The following is a 19706-nucleotide window of genomic DNA, read 5'->3' on the forward strand; positions in this document are numbered from 1 at the left end:
CCCACCTTTTAGCACAGGTCAGATGCACATTCATTGCTGAGTGACTGCCTGGTCACCATCTGTCTTCTCTGCAGACTCAAAGCTCCACAGGTGCAGGGCTGTATCTTTTTTGTTCTCCATTGTATGCCCAGGAGATCAGTGGAGAAATAACTCCAGAAAGAATGAAGAGATGGAGCCAAAGCAAAAACAATACTCAGTTGTGGATATGACTGGTGATGGAAGTAAAGTTCGATGCTATAACGAGCAATATTGCATAGGAACCTGGAATGTTAAGTCCATGAATCAAGGCAAATTGGAAGGGGTCAAGCAGGAGATTACAAGAGTGAACATCGACATTCTAGCAATCAGGGAACTAAGATGGACTGGAATGGGTGAATTTAACTCAGATGACCGTATATCTACTACTGTGGGCAAGAGTCCCTTAGAAGAAATGGAGTAGCCATCATAGTCAACAAAAGAGTCCGAAATGCAGTACTTGGATGCAATCACAGAAATGACAGAGTGATCTCTGTTTGTTTCCAAGGCAAACCATTCAGTATCAGAGCAATCCAAGTCTATCCCCCGACCAGCAATGCTAAAGAAGCTGAAGTTGAATGGTTCTGTGAAGACCTACAAGACCTTCTAGAACTAACACCCAAAAAAGATGTCCTTTTCACTATAGGGGACTGGAATGCAAAAGTAGGAAGTCAAGCAATACCTGGAGTAACAGGCAAATTTGGCCTTGGAGTACAGAATGAAGCAGGGCAAAGGCTAATAGAGTTTTGTCAAGAGAACGCACTGGTCATAGCAAACACCCTCTTCCAACAACACAAGAGAAGACTCTACACATGGACATCACCAGGTGGCTAACACCGAAATCAGATTGATTATATTCTTTGCAGCCAAAGATGGAGAAGCTCTATACAGTCAGCCAAAACAAGACCGGGAGCTGACTGTGGCTCAGATCATGAACTCCTTATTGCCAAGTTCAGACTTAACTTGAAGAAAGTAGGGAAAACCACTAGACCATTCAAGTATGATCCAAGTCAAATCCCTTACGATTACAGTGGAAGCGACAAATAGATTCAAGGGATTAGATCTGATACACAGAGTTCCTGAAGAACTATGGATGTAGGTTCGTGACATTGTACAGGAGGCAGTGATCAAGACCATCCCCAGAAAAAGAAATGCAAAAAGGCAAAATGGTTGTCTGAGGAGGCCTTACAAATAACTGTGAAAAGAAGAGAAGTGAAGTGCAAAGGAGAAAAGGAAGGATATACCCATTTGAATGCAGAGTTCCAAGGAATAGCAAGAGGAGATAAGAAAGCCTTCCTCAGTGATCAATGCAAAGAAATAGAGGAAAACAATAGAATGGGGAAGACTAGAGATCTCTTCAAGAAAATTAGAGATACCAAGGGAACATTGCATGCAAAGATGGGCTCGATAAAGGACAGAAATGGTATGGAGCTAACAGAAGCAGAAGATATTAAGAAGAGGTGGCAGGAATACACAGAAGAACTATACTAAAGAGATCTTCATGACCCAGATAATCACGATGGTGTGATCACTCATCTAGAACCAGACATCCTGGAGTACAACATCAAGTGGGCCTTAGGAAGCATCACTACGAATAAAGCTAGTGGAGGTGATGGAGTCCCAGTTGAGATATTTCAGATCCTAAAAGACGATGCTGTGAAGGTGCTGCACTCATTATGCCAGCAAATTTGGAAAACGCAGCAGTGGCCACAGGACTGGAAAAGGTCAGTTTTCATTCCAATCCCAAAGAAAGGCAATGCCAAAGAATGCTCAAACTACCACCCAACTGTGCTCATCTCACACGCTGGCAAAGTAATGCTCAAAATTCTTCAAGCCAGGCTTCAACAGGACGTGAACTGTGAACTTCCAGATGTTCAAGCTGGTTTTAGAAAAGGCAGAGGAATCAGGGATCAAATTGCCAACATCCGTTGGATCATCAAAAAGGCAAGAGAGTTCCAGAAAAACATCAACTTCTGGTTTATTGAATATGCCAAAGCCTTCGACTGTGTGGATCACAACAAACTGTGGAAAATTCTTCAAGAGATGGGAATACCAGACCACCTGACCTGCCTCCTGAGAAATCTGTATGCAGGTCAAGAAGCAACAGTTAGAACTGGACATGGAACAGACTGGTTCCAAATCAGGAAAGGAGTACATCAAGGCTGTATATTGTCACCCTGCTTATTTAACTTATACACAGAGTACATCATGAAAAATGCTGGACTGGATGAAACACAAGCTGGAATCAAGACTGCTGGGAGAAATATCAATAACCTCAGATAAGCAGATGACACCACCCTTATGGTAGAAAGAGAAGAACTAAAGAGCCTCTTGATGAAGGTGAAAGAGAAGAGTAAAAAAGCTGGCTTAAAACTCAGCATTCAGAAAACTATGATCATGGCATCTGGTCCCATTACTTCATGGCAAATAGATGGGGAGACAATGGAAACAGTGAGAGACTTTATTTTCTTGTGCTCCAAAATCACTGCATATGGTGACTGCAGCCATGAAATGAAGATGCTTGCTCCTTGGAAGAAAAGCTATGACCAACCTAGACAGCATATTAAAAAGCAGAGACATTACTTTGCTAACAAAGATCCATCTCATCAAAGCTGTGGTTTTTCCAGTAGTCATGGATGGATGTGAGAATTGGATTATAAAGAAAGCTTAGTGCCAAAGAATTGATGCTTTTGAACTGTGGTGTTGGAGAAGACTCTTGAGAATTCCTTGGACAGCAAGGAGATCTAACCAGTCAATCCTAAAGGAAATCAGTCCTTAATATTGGAAGGACTGATGCTGAAGCTGAATCTCCAGTACTTTGGCCACCTGATGCCAAGAACTGACTCATTTCAGAAGACCCTGAGGCTGGGAAAGAGTGAAGGTGGGAGGAGGAGGAAATGACAGAGGATGAGATGGTTGGATGGCATCACCGACTCAATGGACATGAGTTTGAGCAAGCTCCTGTAGTTGCTGATGGACAGGGAGGCCTGGTGTGCTGCCGTCCGTGGGGTTGCAAAGAGTCAGACATGACTGAGAGACTGAAGTGAACTGAACTGTATTCCCAGGGCCTCACAATGTGCCTGGGACACGGGGTTGTTAATATCAGCTGTTTAATTCCTTTACTGATTTGCAGTGAGTTATGGATTGACTGAGTAAACCCAAGGGGGCTTCCCTGGTGGCTCAGCAGTGAAGAACCCACCTGCCAATGCAAGAGAGTGGGTTTGATCCCTGGGTCGGGCAGATCCCCTGGAGAAGAAAATGGCAACCTGCTCCGGTATTCTTGCCTGGGAAATCCCCATGGGCAGAGGAGCCTGGTGGGCTGCAGTCCAGAGGTCACAAAGAGTTGATAACAGTTAGCAACTAAACAACATTGAGTGAACCCACACCTGTCTGAATTCCAGCTGGGGCTTTGGCGGGGACACGGTGCAATTAAACACAGCACAGCATAGACGGGGAGGCGGGTGGGGGGGGGAGTGGGATGGGTATGCCACCTCAGAGGTGGTCCTCCTGCCTCCTTTAAGGGGGACCTTCTCCTTGGTCTCCGGAGCCTCCGAGGGGGTTGGGAGCTCCTTGGGATGGGCTCTGAGGTCCTCCTTCGGGAAAGCCCAGCTCTGAGGGGCTGGGTGCTCCCCTTCTCCCCCCACAGTCAGGTTCCATGTGCCCTTTCTCCTTCCTCCCAGAGTACAAGACGGTGGACACTTTGCTGCAGCAGATGTTTGAGTCTGAAATAGCTCCAGAGGGTAAAGACCCTTCCTTGGAGGAGATTCTGAACTTCTCACCCAAGAAGCCCAATTTTGATAACAGTGCCTGATCCCGAGCCTGGAAACGTCCACGACTGGAAACCAAGATAAGCTATCGTCACTGTTCGCATTTCCTACCTAGAGGTTACTTTCTCAGCCCAGGTTCCCATTTGTGTTTTGATAAGATTTTGAGTCACCCTGCCCCTCCTGAGTCGTCGGCTCTGTGTGGTCCCACTGGGGTCATGCTTAGAGCTGATCATAGAAGTAAGGAGAGGAAAATCTATAAGGAGTTTGTAGAGGGCATTGCTCATACATGTAAGTCCTTTTGATGGATATATAAAAGATTTTCTTTATTTTTATATGATACTTTGCTATTTTACTAAATGAATACTGTGCTATGGTGTTACATGAATGAATTTAAAATACCGAAATATGCTAAAGGAACATGTCGTAGTATGGTAGCTTTTAGATCCAGTGTCTATTCGAAATGAAGAACAATATGAATGTGAAGATCAAATTCTGTCACAATTGCTTCTTTTTCAAGGGAGGCTCTCAAAATTTCTTGAATTAAATTACAGTTATAGCAAGATTTTGAGTCGGTTGCTCCCTGAGGCCACTTTCCCATTTCAAATCTCTCAATACAGTGACCTCCTCCTTCTGGGAAATTAAAAGGATTTATTTTATTTAAAGGGCTTCCCTGGTGGCTCGGATGGTAAAGAATCCGCCTGCCAAGCAGGAGACACAAGCTCAATCCCTGGGTCGGGAAGATCCCCTGGAGGAGGAAATGGCAACCCACTCCAATATTCTTGCCTGGAGAATCCTGTGGACAGAGGAGCCTGCTGGGCTGCAGATGGAGTCGGAAAGAGTCAGACACAACTGAACGACTAACATTTTTCATTCTATTTAAAACGTTTTTAATTGTGGTAAAATAGACAACATGAAATTTACCATCATAACCATTTCTAAGTGCGCAGCTCAGTAGTTCTAAGTACATTCATATCATTGTACGACAGACCTGCAGAACTTCTGATCGCCCCAAAGGAAGCTCTGTACCGTGAAGCAGTGACTTCCTCACACCCCCTCCCCAAGCCCCCGCTGGCCACCATTCTGTTTTCTCTCTGTGACTCTGACTACTGCTGATCACAACTGCGTCCTGAGTAAGTGAATCCTCTCCAGAGGCGGCAGGGCAGGACTCCTGGTTCCTCTGCACCTTGTCACTGGCCCTGTCCTGAGCAAGGGGGTTGGCTGGCGAGGAGTACGGCTTCCTGACCTCAGGCCTCTGAATGTCAGGGTGGCAGCTGAGCCTGGCCTGGGAGGGACCTTCCCTTGTTCTGAGGGTGACCTGGTGCACAGTGAAGGCTTCAGGGCCAGGACTCGGGCCGCACTGGTTTGCTGCCTGGCTCCCCACTGACCATGCCACCTAAACTCTCTGGGCCCCGCATCCTCACCTGCAAATCTGGGGCAGATGGTACCTCCCTCCCAGACTGTGTGGCCTGGGGAGGGGGCGGTGGTTGGAGCTCTGACAATGTGCTCCAGACGGCGTTTAACCTTCTGGGTTAAAACCCAGAAAGCTGGTGTTCAGCGTTGGTGCTTGGAATTCCATCACCGCCACAATTCCCAGCAGATGGGGGCCTCGCTGACCCATCTGTTGGGATTTGTGGAGTCCTGCCATCCATGCAGACCTCTCTTATTTCTTTGTATATTTAACATTTATCATTATGTAAAGGATTAAGCTAAATGGACTTAGTGGCAACTTAATTTTTTAAATTTGAAAATATGCTGGCCATTTCTGTTTTTAATTATTTAGAAACGATGCAGTCATTGTAAAACATTCAATACAGAAATATAGCAAAAAGCCAGAAGTTGCTCTTTTCCATGTTGTAAAGTTTTTACTTTGTGTTGGGGTGTGGCCGATTAACAATGTTTGAGAGTCTCAGGTGAGCAGTGAAGGGCCTCAGCCATCCATGTACATGGATCCACTCTCCTCCAGACTCCCCTCCCGTCCAGGCTGCTACATGTTGAGCAGAATCCCCCATGCTGCATGGCAGGTCCTTGCTGGCCATCCATTTTAAATATAGCAGTGTGCGCATGTCCATCCCAGCTCCCTAAGCATCCCCTCCCCTCACCCTTACCCTCAGCCCCTCTCTCGTCCTCCCACTCACATCTGACACCCTTTCCAGGGGAACCGCTGAAGGTGTGCTTATCTTTCTGGAGCTAAACCTACCCGTTTACAGCCGTGGATGTCATGTGTGTTTATACATCGTTGCATTTTAAAAACTTATATGTATTCACTTAGGCTGTGCCTGGTCTTAGGTGCAGCACACAGGCTCTAAGTTCCTTGACCAGGGATTGCACCTGGGCCCCGGCACTGGGAGCCAGAAGTTTTAGCTACTGGACCAGCAGGGAAGTCCCTGTATCATTGCGTCTTTTATCCTAAATGGGATGTCATGACGTTTATCATGTTTAATTCAACGTCTTGCTTTTTTCACTTACTAATAGTTGTTTCATGTTGAAGTGCAGACACAAATAACACACAGAATGCTGTGGAGTGTTCCATGCCATCTGTGTCTCTTGATTTATTCACCTGCTCATGGACCTATGCGTGTTCCACATGTTCAGTATTAATAGTGGAGGAAACTTTGTTACGTAACTTTTTTCAAGTGTGAGCCCTACAGGAGGAGTGGACTCGCAAGAGTCAGAAAGGACCCAGCCACCACCACCGCAGGAGGAAAGCAGGTCTCAGGGTCAGACGCCTAGGATCGGGTTACCACTTTCTTGCAGCAGCCAGCGGGGCACCATCCCGCCCTGGCAGCTGCCTACAGTGTAAGGCAGGGGACAAGGGGCAGGAGGGGTGGCCGCTGTGGCCACTTTCCTCCAGGTCTTTCTTCTACCTTTTAGGGGACTAGTCACCCCCACATTTTGGCACCTGGGCTCCCAGCTGGGCACATCATTTCTCAGCTCCCTGGCGAGAGACACAGCCAACTTGACTGTGTCTGGTCTGTGGGCTGTGAGCTCAGCTGGGGTCCACAGCTCACAGGTCTTGCCCCTGGGAACGATGTCCAGCTCTGCTGGGAAATGGCAGCCACCAGAACATCCAGGGAGCCTCTGTCCAGCACAGCAGGGTCAGCATTAGCACAGGATTGCCCACCCCAGACTGACGAGAGGTCACAATCGCCTTTGTCTTCTCTAAGCTGCCTCGTGTGGGTTCTCTGTTACTGGAGCTTAGCCTGCCTGCAGCCGGACCAATCCAGAAATGGGTTCATCTGAACCATTCAGAATAGAACCAATGGGGCAGATGGATTGACTTGATGAGGGAAAAGGAGGACCAAGGACACTGCTGGGACCAGAGATGGAGAAGGTGTGGAGGAACAGCGTTGCAGGTGTGTTCACGTATCATGCCGATGCTCAACCATCTCTGAGCGCTTATTTCTGATATGCCTGGGCCACACTTGTGGTTTCTTGGGTGCATCTTAGGAAAAAGTACCTTTTGGAACTATTGCCTTCGATACAGATATAATCCAAAGCAAAGAGGCACTGGTAGCAGGAATCTCTGAGTCTCTGGGGGTAACCAGCGTTGTTCTCAGCTGGGGCTGGGAATGTGGAGCAGGTGGCAGCAGTAGGGAACGGGAATGAATGGGAAAGACCTTGACCCAAGTGTAACTTAAGTGTTAGTCACTCAGTCATGCCTGACTCTTTGCAACCCCATGGCTTGCAGCCCACCAGGCTCCTCTGTCCATGAGATTTTCCAGGCAAGGATACTGGAGTGGGTTGCCATTTCCTTCTCCAGGGGACCTTCCCAACCCAGGGATTGAACCCGGGTCCCCTGCACTGCAGGCAGATTCTTTACCGACTGAGCTACAAGGGAAGCCCAAGTACTTATTAAATATGAACCTTGGTGAATCCAGCCTATACCCAGGCACTTAGGATGAGCTGGGCCCTTGCTCAGCTCGAGACATGGGGTAAATGGAACCCAGCCCTGTCCCCAGGGAACTCGAGTCTCCATTGGTGAGTTGGAGGTTTCTTTGCCCCCAACACTGCTGTCTGTGGCATCCATCTCAGTTGGCGCCCCCGCCCCCACTGCCTCCTTTAAGATTTTTTTGATAAGGACCATTTTTAAAGTCTTTATTGTATTTGTTACAATGTTACTTCTGTTTTGTATGCTTTGATTTTTTTGGCCCCAAGGCCTGTGGGATCTTACCCCCTGCACTGGAAGGCAAAGTCAACCACTGGACCACCAGGGAAGTCCCTCAGTTGCCCTTTGGATGCAGAGCTTTTGTCCTTGTGCAGATAAGCCATGTATGTGTGTGTGCGCCAGACAACTAATTTATAATGAATGAAGACAACTGCTGCAGTTTGTACCATGAAATGGAGAAAAACAAAAAACCCAAAACCCATCACTACCACCACCAACCACCAAAAACGATCTACTTTCCTGAAGTGCGTATTTAATAAAATGACTTCTTTTGTTTCGATGGAGCCTTCCTCCCTGGGGACAAGGCTGTAGCTGACCGTGCAGGTGGTGAGTGGAGTCCTTGGCACAGATTGGGCACCAGATGGGCGGCAGCAGTGCTGAAATGACGCTGGTCAGGTTGAGGTTGTTGGTGTGAAGGACATGTTGGTATGAAGGACATGTCTTGGGTGTGATGGGGCTGAAGATTCAGTAACAGCAAAGGGGCTGGCAGGGAGGCAGGACGTGGTGACAGGGGCTGGAAGCAGAGGCCAAGCGTCCTCCCTGCCCAAGACAAGAAGGCGCCACAGCGGTTTTTCACAGATGGACTCATTTGGCTCTGAGTTTAGTACAGCAGGGGGCTCCTCCGGTGGCCCAGACGGTAAAGAATCTGCCTGTAATGCAGGAGACCTGGGTTCGACCCCTGGGTCAGGAAAATAACCTTGGAGAACGGAATGGCAACCCACTCCAGTATTCTTGTCTGGAGAATCCCATGGACAGAGGAGCCTGGCAGGCTACAGTCCATGTGGTTGCCGAGTTGGACATGACGGAGCAACTGACGCTTTCACTTTAGTAAAACAGCACCCTTATCTGCTTTAGTTTTGTTTCCACTGAAAACATTTTCAAGAGGAAAGAAAAAAATCCCACAATTCTGTCTTTATCAGTGCTCAGTTGTTTTGACACTGTGAGTAAATCTAATGTTGGTTTCCTTCTAATTTGAGGATATGTTTAATCAATCATGTAGGTTATATTATTTTTAAAATAAAAACATATTTGCAGGACTTCCCTGGTGGCTCAGTGGTTGAGACTTCACCTTCTAATGCAGGCGCTGGTCAATGAGTGATGTTGGCTGCTGTTATTTCAGAGCTAATTAATGATATTAATGATGCATGACTACTTTCAAGATCTGGGATAGTCTTTTTTATGGTACTTTTAAAAAACAGATGCTTAAGATTTATCCCTGCATTATTTCCCATGAATAGAATGAAGAACACGTATGACAAAGGACATGTATGCATGCTAAGCACTTCAGCCGTGTCCAACTCTGTGTGACCCCACGGCCTGTAGCCCACCAGGCTCCTCTGTCCATGGGATTCTCCAGACAAGAACACTGCAGCGGGTTGCCATGCCCTCCTCCAGGGAATCTTCCCGACCCAGGGATGGAACCTGTCTCTTATGTCTCCTGCACTGGCAGGCGGGTTCTTTACCACTAGCGTCACTTGGGGAGCTATACAAATATACATATATATACACACACACACACACACATATATATACATATATATATAGTTATAATATATAAAGGACATGCACATTTTATTCATAAAAACATGAAGTCTGCTGGATATATTTGGGGAAATTTTGCTTATTTTACACAAATATAAACCTTTAAATTTGGGGGAAAAAACCTGACGTGGCTCTTTTTTGGCTTAAAGTAAACAGGTCAGTGTTTTAAAAGTGCTTTCAGAGACTGTTCCTCTGCAGACTGTTCTCATAAATGCTCACATCCACCCCAAAAGCAGTGAAATCAGCTGTGAGGCAGGGACCTTATCCTATTGTTTATTTTATTGAAATATCTGTAACAACTATGTCACATGGATATACTTTGTGGGCTTTTATTTTTAAGAAACATTTACAGTAATAATAAATGTAGACATCGAGGTACTGAGTGAATGGGCAAGTATTTACAAGGTGATCTCCAGGGAGTGTCCATATTTTATTTCCGAGAACGCTTATATTCTAAGAGCAGTACAATTAGCCTATTACACAGGGTCTTGATCTTGCTGGTATAGTGTTCTTGAAATATTTTCTTTAGCTTCTGCCTTAACAAATCCAAAGACGGAAGATGATGACAATCGGGTATATTCAACATTATGTGAAAAAATTCATTCCACATGTCCAAGTGAGGAAGCCTGGCAAGACAAAGCCATAAAAGAAGGATGCAGTGTAGCCTTCAATACGCACGACAACCCAGTCTTGCATCTGACTTCACTCACTTAAACCCAACTTAATGCATCAAGAATGGAAATGTTGACTCTATTATAACTAAGAGAAATTGGAGGTTCAATTAAATGTCTACGCACACCTTACTGAACAAAAGTTACGAATGGAGAAACAGAACCGCTTAACTTTCTCACTGCACGGAGGGCCAGGACTGTGCTATGTCACCCGGCTTCCCGAGGCATGGATGCTCATGGCAAAGATTCATCTTCCACCAGACAGAAGGCAACATTCTACTCTATTTATCCTTTCCACTGTAGCACCAGTGCTAATACCCACCTTCTAAAAAGACCTTCAGGCTTCCAGATGTCCCCTTCATTTTTCACTTTCATGTAAGTGCCAAAAAGCATGCAGTATACGGTTGCAGCAACTCCAAAGTAATCAATCTGTAAAGGAAATACGGGTATCAAGCGGGCCCCCCGTGCAGCACAGGGAGCTCTGCTCAGCGTTAAGGGGCAGTCTGATGGGAGGGGCGTCTGGGGACAAAGGATACATGCGTCTGGATGGCTGAGTCTCTTCGCCATCCACCTGCAACTATCACCATGTTGTTAACTGGCTAAGCTCCAATACAAAATAAAGTTTTTTAATAAAAGAAAATGAAAATATGGGTGTGTATCAATGATTAAAATTGTAATTTACATGTGAGTATATTATCATGTCTGTCCAAGTTATGCAGCAAATACAATAAATCATAGGAAACAGTCACAGGATTTCAAAGAATTTTGGAAGCCACGTGTCAGCCCTCGCACTGACATGCCCTATGAGTGGCCGTCTAGGCTTTGCTGGAGGCTTCCAAAGATGGCAGATCACCCACCACCTCCTGACGGAGCATCTCAGGAAGTTCTGTTCTTCTTGGGCCACCGTGCCGTTCATCCTATCACAGAGGCCAGTACAGCATCAATCCCGTGGACATCCTCCCCTCCCCCAGGGGCTAGCTGTGGTTTCTGAACTGCACCCCAAGCTCGCAAAGTGTGACGTGTCCACAACTGAAAACAACTACACCAGCTCAAACCATCTGGATGCCCAAATTCATGTCAAGACTGCAGTGACTGTAATACAGGAAATGTTTTCAGATCTCTCTAGTTCTCTACCTGGTAGTTCCATGGCTTGTTACTGAGCATCTCAATACACTGGAAACCAGAAGTTTCACACTTTCCTGTAAATGCAGTTCCTTTTGGAAAAAGTTTCATGTCTATACTCTGACCCAGGTCAATCAGGACCAAGCCGGCAGATAAGTCATCATCTTTGCTGTCTTGTTCCAAAAATCTGTGTTAAACACAAATAAGCACCAGGCTGTGTAAGCACAGAAAATAAAAGGCTGCTGGGGGAGATGGTCAGAGAAGTACCCGTTCAAAGTGCAACACTTGCCTGTTTCCGAGTATGAAATTGTCTGGCTTGATGTCTCCATGGATGATTTCACAGTCATGGACTTGCTGGATCATGCAGAGCATTCTGATAGCAAAAGCGAGGACTAGTGCCTGAGGCATCACTTTTTCAGGGGTATTTTTATAGAGATTAATGGCATTCTAGAAACAATGGACAGTGGAATGTTCTGAGTTAGCTGCCCATGATTAATGAAATTTCAAACCAAGAGCTTTGCCCCACCCACCACTCCAATAAAACCTTCAAGTGCAAAAAGGGATGTGCAAAGCAAAAAAGGTACTTCACGCTTGTGTCATCAAAGCATCACACTTACTAACAACGTGCCGTAACTGTAGAGGTCTCCTACTAACACGCTGCCGTTCTGGAACAGGTGGGCCGAATAAAATTTGATAAACATGTGTTGCATACTTGGCTTCAGTCTCTCCATCAGCTGGGTCCCAATGTAGAATTCCCAGAGGTTGGGAGGCTTCTGGACCTGCAAAGCAGGTAATGTAACATTCACATCCAGCTCATGTTCTGGAAAATGACCGCAAGAAAGCAACTTCATCCAAAAAAAAAAGGGCACGGGTGGAAAAGTGATGACAAGCTATGAACTGCTGCTGCAGTATGGGGACTGCTGCAAGATAACTTTAGCGGCAAGGCAGTTCTGAATCCCCGTGGGATAGGTTTGTTTCCTAAGTGCTGACAACAGATCTAAATGAAACCACTGCTATCTTTTTTTTAAAAGACTATTTCTTTTAATATTTATTTGGCTGTGCTGGGTCTTAGATTCAGCATGCAAAGTCTTAGTTGTGGCATGTGGGGTCCAGTTCCCTGACCAGGGCTTGAATGCAGGCACCCTGTGTTGCGATTTGATTTCAAAAAAGGAAAGATTTATCCATTTGAATGCAGAGCTTTAAAGAATAGCAAGGAGAGATAAGAAAGCCTTCCCCAGGGATCAATGCAAAGAAACAAGAGGAAAACAACAGAATGGGGAAGACTAGAGATTGCTTCAAGAAAATTAGAGATACCAAGGGAATATTTCATGCAAAGATGGGTTCAATAAAGGACAGAAATGGTATGGACCTAACAGAAGCAGAAGATATTAAGAACAGGTGGCAAGGATGCACAGAAGAAATATACAAAAAGAGATCTTCATGACCCAGATAACCATGATGCTGTGATCACTCACCTAGAGCCAGACATCCTGGAGTGCAATGTCAAGTGAGCCTTAGGAAGCACCACTACGAACAAAGCTAGTGGAGGTGATGGAATTCCAGTTGAGCTATTTCAGATCCTAAAAGATGATGCTGTGAAAGTGCTGCACTCAATACGCCAGCAAATTTGGAAAACTCAGCAGTGGCCACAGGACTGGAAAAGGTCAGTTTTCATTCCAGTCCCAAAGAAAGGCAATGCCAAAAATGTTCAAGCTACCACACAACTGCACTCATCTCACATGCTAGCAAAGTAATGCTCAAAATTCTCTAAGCCAGGCTTCAACAGGATGTGAACCGAGAATTTCCAGATGTTCAAGCTGGATTTGGAAAAGGCAGAGGAACCAGAAATCAAATTGCCAACATCCATTGGGTCATTGAAAAAGCAAGAGTTCCAGAAAAACATCTACTTCTGCTTTATTGACTACACCAAAGCCTTTGACTGTGTGGATCACAACAAACTGGAAAATTCTTCAAGAGATGGGAATACCAGACCACCTGATTTGCCTCCTAGGAAATCTGTATGCAGGTCAAGAAGCAACAGTTAGAACCGGATATGGAACAACAGACTGGTTCCAAATTGGCAAAGGAGTATGTCAAGGCTATATATTGTCACCCTGCTTATTTAACTTATATGCAGAATTCATCATGTGAAATGCCAGATTGGATGAAGCACAAGCTGGAATCAAGATTGCCGGGAGAAATGTCAATAACCTCAGACATGCAGATATCACCCTTATGGGAGAAAGCGAAGACGAACTGAAGAGCCTCTTGCTGAAAGTGAAAGAAAGTGAAAAAGCTGGCTTAAAACTCAACATTCAAAAAACTAAGATCATGGCATCTGGTCCCATGACTTCGTGGCAAATAGATGGGGAAACAATGGAAACAGTGACAGACTTTATTTTCTTTGGTTCCAAAATCACTGCAGATGGTGACTGCAGCTATGAAATTAAAAGACACTTGCTCCTTGGAAAAATAACTATGACCAACATAGACAGTGTATTAATAAGCAGAGACATTACTTTACCGATAAAGGTCCGTCTAGTCAAAGCTATGGTTTTTCCAGTAGTCATGTATGGATGTGAGTGTTGGACCATAAAGAAAGCTGAGCACCAAAGAATTGATGCTTTTGAACTGTGGTGTTAGAGAAGACTCTTGAGAGTCCCTTGGACTGCAAGAAGATCCAACCAGTCCATCCTAAAGGAAATCAGTCCTGCAGTATTCACTGAAAGGACTGATGCTGAAGCTGAAGCTCCAATAATTTTGCCACTTGATGCCAAGAGCTGACTTACTGGAAAAGATCTGATGCTGGGAAAGATTGAAGGCGGGAGGAGAAGGGGACGAGAAACGATGAGATGGTTGGATGGTATCACTGACTCGATGGACATGAGTTTGAGTAAGCTTCAGGAGTTGGTGACGGACAGGGAAGCCTGGCATGCTGCAGTCCCTGGGGTTGCAAAGAGTTGGACATGACTGAGCGATTGAACTGGAACTGGAACTGTGTTGAGAGTGGGGAGTTTTAGCCTCTGGACCATCAGGGACGTCCCTGAAACCACCACTATCTTAAAAAAAAAAAAAAAAGAGAGAGAGACTGGCAATCTCAAGTTCTAAAATTCATTTCTATAGTGTTTAGATCATTTACCTTCAAAGCAAATTTCTCCTTATTTTTGCTATTGTTCACATCTCCATGGGTAACTTCATAGACTTGGGCGAAAGCCCCTTCTCCAAGAAAGTGATCAACGTAGACCAGCAAAGAACCTGAAGAAAGAGAGAAGTCAAAATGAAAAAAAACAAGCTTAAAACACTAAAGACCATCAAAGTGAAGTATCTGTAAATTGTTCTTGGTGCTTGAATTGCTGTAATAGAAAAGCGTGGGTACGGCTCCCTCAGGAAGTGTTTTGCCAGTCTGCCACGGGGCGACGGGGGGCCAGGGCAGCATGGCTGGGCCCAGGCCCATCCCCACACAGGCGATGCTCTCATGTCTAAAGGGGAAGTACCTGTGCTGCCTAGTTGGCAAGACTGTTGTGATATCAAAGAACACGTAAACATCATCTGCAAGGTGCTGAATAAAGCTCTAATCTGCCTATGAAAAACACAAGCGTTTTAATATCAGAATAAAAGGGACAGGGTATAATTGTACCGATATTTCTAACGTAATTAAAAAATTTTTATTGCAGTAAACCTTCTGTATTAGAACAGTTTTTGATTGATAGAAAAGTTGCAAAGATAGTAGAGTTTCTGTTTCTGCATCCAGTTTCCCCTATTGTTAACTTCTACATAACCAAGGTACACTGGTAACAAACAAGAACCAACACTGGTAGGTTACTGTTACCTAAACTCTAGACTTTACTCAGATTTCACCAGTTTTCCCCTAATGTTCTAGGATGTATTCAAGTCTCCTCGGCCTCTGCTGGGCTGTGCCAGTTCCTAACTTTCTGTTTCTGACAGCCGTGGCAGCTCTATGGAACACTTGTCTGATAAGCTGTAGAATGCCTATCACCCGGATTTGTTTTGATATTTTTTAGTGACATTGAAGTTATTCATTTTGGGAGAAAGACCACAGAGATCAAGTTGTAATAGATTATTAAAAAAAAAAAAAATTCACATGTTTAAAATCAAATATTAAAAAAGTCACTTTCTGGTTTCTAGCTGGCATATAAGGAGTTTGGAAGGCATCAGTGTAAGAGCCAAAAAACAGAGCATCAAAATAGTGACGAAAAAATTGACAGACTTCCAAGGAGAGCAGATTACTTCACTATCACAGTTGGAGATTTCTACATCGCTCTGTCAGCAACTGACAGAGCCAACAGGCAGAAAATCAGTAAGGGCATGGCTGACATGAACAGCACCACCAATCAACTGGATCTAATAGGCATTTACGAAATAATTTAACGACAAAATATACATTCTTTTCAAGCTTACATGGGATAGGCACCAATAAAGACCACGTTCTGGGTCATTAAATACAATTAAAAAAGAAATCATATACTCATGGAATTAAACTAGTAATCAATAACAGAAGGAGAGCTGGAGAGCCCTCAAACACTTGGAGCTAAAATAACACACTCTGAAAACATAATTTACTGAAATTGTGAGATGCACGAAATGCGTGCTTAAAAATTTATTGCACTGAATGTATATGTTAGAAAAGAAGATCTAAAATCAATAATCTTAGTTTCCACCTTAGAAATCTAGAAAAAGAAGAGCACATTAAATCCAAAGTAGGCAGAGAAAAGAAATAAGAATTAGAGTAGAAATAAATGAAATTTAAAAGTAAAAATCAATATAGAAAATTAGTGAAAACAAAAGTTGATTCTGTGAAAAAAAAAAAAAAAGTTGGTTCTTTGAAAATATCAATAAAACTGATAAGCCTCTGCCAGGCTAAGAAAAAATAAGGAGTACACATATCACTAATAGTAAAAATGATAGAGGGGGTATCACTATAGATAGTGTGGACATTAAAAGGATAAAATAGCTTCCCTGCTGGCTCAGAGGTAAAGAATCTGCCTGCCAATGCAACAGAGGTTTGATTCCTGGGTCGGGAGATCCCCTGGAGAAGGAAATGGCAGCCTACTCCAGTATCCCATGGACAGAGAAGCCTGGTGGGCTGCAGGCCATGGGGTCACAGAGAGTCGGACATGACTGAGCACGCATGCGCGTTCCATTATTTATTTAAGCAGGCCCCACAGCTGTCTATGTTGTTTCCTATCTGCTGTTTTATGCACACATCAGTTTGAAGGTATGCAAGTGTTATCTGCAGAAATTCTTAAAAGTGGGTGTCTGGGTCTAAAAGCATATGCGTTTTTAATTTTGATAGATAACTGCCCAATTGCCCTTTATAGTCACAGTCACAGCAGCAATCAAATCCTATAGTTATGCCTTAACAAGATGTTTTCGTCTTAATACTACAGGTGAAACTACAGATGAAACCTATCACTGGTGGGAGGGGCGGGGAGGTGACAGGAGGAGAAACACAACACACACACACCAGTCAGCATCAACTTCCCACAGACAAAAGAGTTTAAAGTTTTATTACCCATATGGTTCTTACCTAGGCGGAATTCAGTCTTGGGCTTGATGGCTGGAAGCTTACATGCCCATTCATAAGTATTTGGATAGGAACTCACTGGTTTAGAAAGCCCGGATAAAAGTTTGAGAATCAACTCCTCATCCCAGGGATTCTCAACAGTAAAGTCTTGAAGGAATGGGAACAAAAAAAGGAAATGAATTCAGTAGGCAAGGCTTACCAAATAAATCATAAGACAAAGCAAGTTGAGACCTTTGTTAAATAAGCTTTTAAGTCTTATCTCTAAAGAGCATTGGTTCAAATAATAAATTATCATTTCGAAAGTCAAAACTGGTAGTTCTGCAGTTCATTGTCTTGTCATTTTCAGATCTATAAGTTTGCGTGTTCAGTTGTGACAAAGGAAATCAAAATCAGGAGCATCTGTTCATGATTCTGCCTTTAAAAGAACTGGGGGTACACATCTTAAAGGCAGACTTGGAGATTCATTACTGACATGCTCAGCTATGTACTCTTTAAACTGCTTTTCCACTTCTTTTTTTTAAAATTTATTTTTATTAGTTGGAGGCTAATTACTTTACAATATTGCAGTGGTTTTTGCCATACATTGACATGAATCAGCCATGGATTTACATGTGTTCCCCATCCCGATCCCCTCTCCCGCCTCCCTCCCCATCCCATCCCTCTGGGTCTTGTGCTTTTCCACTTCTATCTGGAAAACATGCTGCCTTTTAATACTTATACTGTTGCTTGTTGTTCAGTTGCTAAGTCATGTCCGACCCTTTGTGACCCTGTGGACTGTACTATGTGCAATTTATCTGTATGAGATAAAATTTGGATCCGCAAAGAGAAACCATTTCTAAAGGGAAGAAAAAAGTTTCTGCCCAATTTAGAATGCTCTAAAAAATTCTATGAGTGGCAGTTATCAGTCTAATCCAACTTGATTGACACTTACTAGTGCTAAGCAGATGCAGGACGCTGTTCTGAGCCCTTTATGTTTAGTAACTCACATGACCCTCACAGTAGACTCTTAAGGAGGTACTACCACCCCCTCCACTTTACGGAAAACAGGGTCACAGAGAATTGAGATGATCGAAGATCCCACGAACCACAACTAAGACCCAGCGCAGCCAAATAAGTAAAGTAGTTAATCTATGTTTTAAAAAAAATCTAGCTAGTCTATCTTCAGAGTCTGTGCTCTTAACCACTGTTCAAGACTTTCTGTGTAGCCTTGGGGTAAGGAGGGGGTCCTTTGAACCTGAGCCTGTTTACTTCTCTGTAAAACGGAGCTAACAGTGTCAGATCAAATGCCTGGCGCATAGCGAGCCCCCCAGTTCCACTTGCCTCTTCCAACAGTAGTTATTTTGATATTTTAAAATTAAAACAAAATTAATTATTCCTTCAAGGAGGCTACTGTTGTATGCACAGTGAGATAACCTGTAAGTTTGTCTGAATTTGTGTCCTATTCAACGGCATTCAAGTTCCTACTCTTGAGTTTCTTTCATGAAACAGCTTTTACCAGGCTAGTGTCCTTATTCAGAGAACAATTAAGATTGAGCACTGTTCATACTTGGAGCGTCGACATTCCCAAGCGAGTCAGCCTGCATCAGTTCAGCCTGGAGCCCAGCGCTGGCTTCTGCTGGATCCTCTGCAGTGGCAAAGTCGGGGTCTGTGGCTTTGCAGGCCTCGAGGCCCTGCTCTGGCTCACGAGTCAGCACGGCCGCAGCAGGCTGGCCCAGGCGGAGCAAGGACGCCAAAGGGCCATCTGTGGGGCACACTGGGTCTGGGCTTGTCTCTTCAGCTGGGCTGGGTATGATGAAAGGGCAGAGGAAGCAAAACATGTGATGACAAGCTTACTGGGTTTGATCGTGTCAAAGTCCCACAGAACAGTTTCCTTTTCATTCTATGAAGGACATTTCAAATCTGCTTCACAAATAGTTGATTAAAGCACTTTCTTTGTACAAATATATGCAAATACATGGTTCATACAGCATGAATAAAATAAAATAAAAAACATGGTAACAGATAAACAGGTGAGGTGAGGCATTGGATATTCTTTAGTAGGATATGCTGGGAGGTTTATTTCCCTGAGTTGTCCTCTAAGCATCACTACTGTAAAAGAGGTTAAATATTTAACTTTATTCCAAAAGTGGCTTCTTTTACGACACTGAAACAAACAGAAAATGTCAGCCATAATTTGATAACCTAACCGCAGTCTACATTTACACACACACACACACACACACACTGGGGACATGCACACATGGACAGTTGACCCTCATTACTCACGGATTCCTTATCTGTGAATTCACCTACATGCAGATACTAATTCTGGAGTAATTTTAGATTTAACCATCTGTTGCAAAGATAATAGAGGATTCCCATAAACTCCTCATCAATTTCGTCTAATGTTACCGTCTCACATTAAGGTGGCTCTCTTGTCAAAAGCAGTAAACCGACCTGTCATCCTGCCACTGACAAACTCCCAGACCTCGTCTGGGTTTTTCCAGGTTTTCCACAAGATACTGTGTTTGCTCCAGGATCCCGTTGTGGACACCGTGTTGCATCTATTTGTCACCTTCCTTACTCTCTTCTCCTGTGAGTTTCTTGGTCTTTCCTGGCTCCCTAAGACCCTGTGAGTCCAGCGGTCTCACAGTCTGTCCCTTGTTTTTTCCGTGACTAGACTGTACTGGCACGCGAAGACATGCCCTCCCCTCCCCTCCCACGATCTCAGGTGCAGCTCTGCCCCCGGTCAGCAGCAGGCAGGGATTCTCCGCTACCCAGCCGCTTCTCTCACTCCCCGATGTATTAAAACCAAGCCTTCAGGTTAACCATTGTATTTAAATTTTTTTTATCCTTTCAAAGTATTTATTGAATTTGTTACAATATTTCTTCTGTTGTTT

The 19706-nt window shown here is 44.3% G+C and overlaps 2 protein-coding genes across 4 annotated transcripts in view; one reads left to right on the forward strand and one right to left on the reverse strand.

The window, feature by feature from the left end:
- LOC133065223 (two pore channel protein 2-like) overlaps positions 1–7496 on the forward strand; it is a 53629-nt gene extending 46133 nt beyond the window's left edge. The window contains exon 19 of the mRNA XM_061156041.1: positions 3696–7496. Coding sequence (XP_061012024.1) covers positions 3696–3826 — 131 coding nt within the window. The 3' untranslated portion in view covers positions 3827–7496. The remainder of the gene's footprint in view (positions 1–3695) is intronic.
- A 2308-nt stretch (positions 7497–9804) lies between these two features.
- Positions 9805–19706, reverse strand: part of BUB1 (BUB1 mitotic checkpoint serine/threonine kinase) — a 33102-nt gene continuing 23200 nt past the window's right edge. For all 3 annotated transcript variants that reach the window (XM_061156043.1, XM_061156042.1, XM_061156044.1), the window contains exons 18-25: positions 18374–18609; positions 16831–16974; positions 14422–14537; positions 11900–12061; positions 11572–11729; positions 11295–11469; positions 10483–10589; positions 9805–10115 (exon numbers count right to left, since the gene is read on the reverse strand). In XM_061156043.1, coding sequence (XP_061012026.1) covers positions 9920–10115; positions 10483–10589; positions 11295–11469; positions 11572–11729; positions 11900–12061; positions 14422–14537; positions 16831–16974; positions 18374–18609 — 1294 coding nt within the window. In that variant the 3' untranslated portion in view covers positions 9805–9919. The remainder of the gene's footprint in view (positions 10116–10482; positions 10590–11294; positions 11470–11571; positions 11730–11899; positions 12062–14421; positions 14538–16830; positions 16975–18373; positions 18610–19706) is intronic.

Source organism: Dama dama, chromosome 11 (assembly GCF_033118175.1).
Source record: "Dama dama isolate Ldn47 chromosome 11, ASM3311817v1, whole genome shotgun sequence".
Classification (NCBI taxonomy): Eukaryota; Metazoa; Chordata; class Mammalia; order Artiodactyla; family Cervidae; genus Dama; species Dama dama.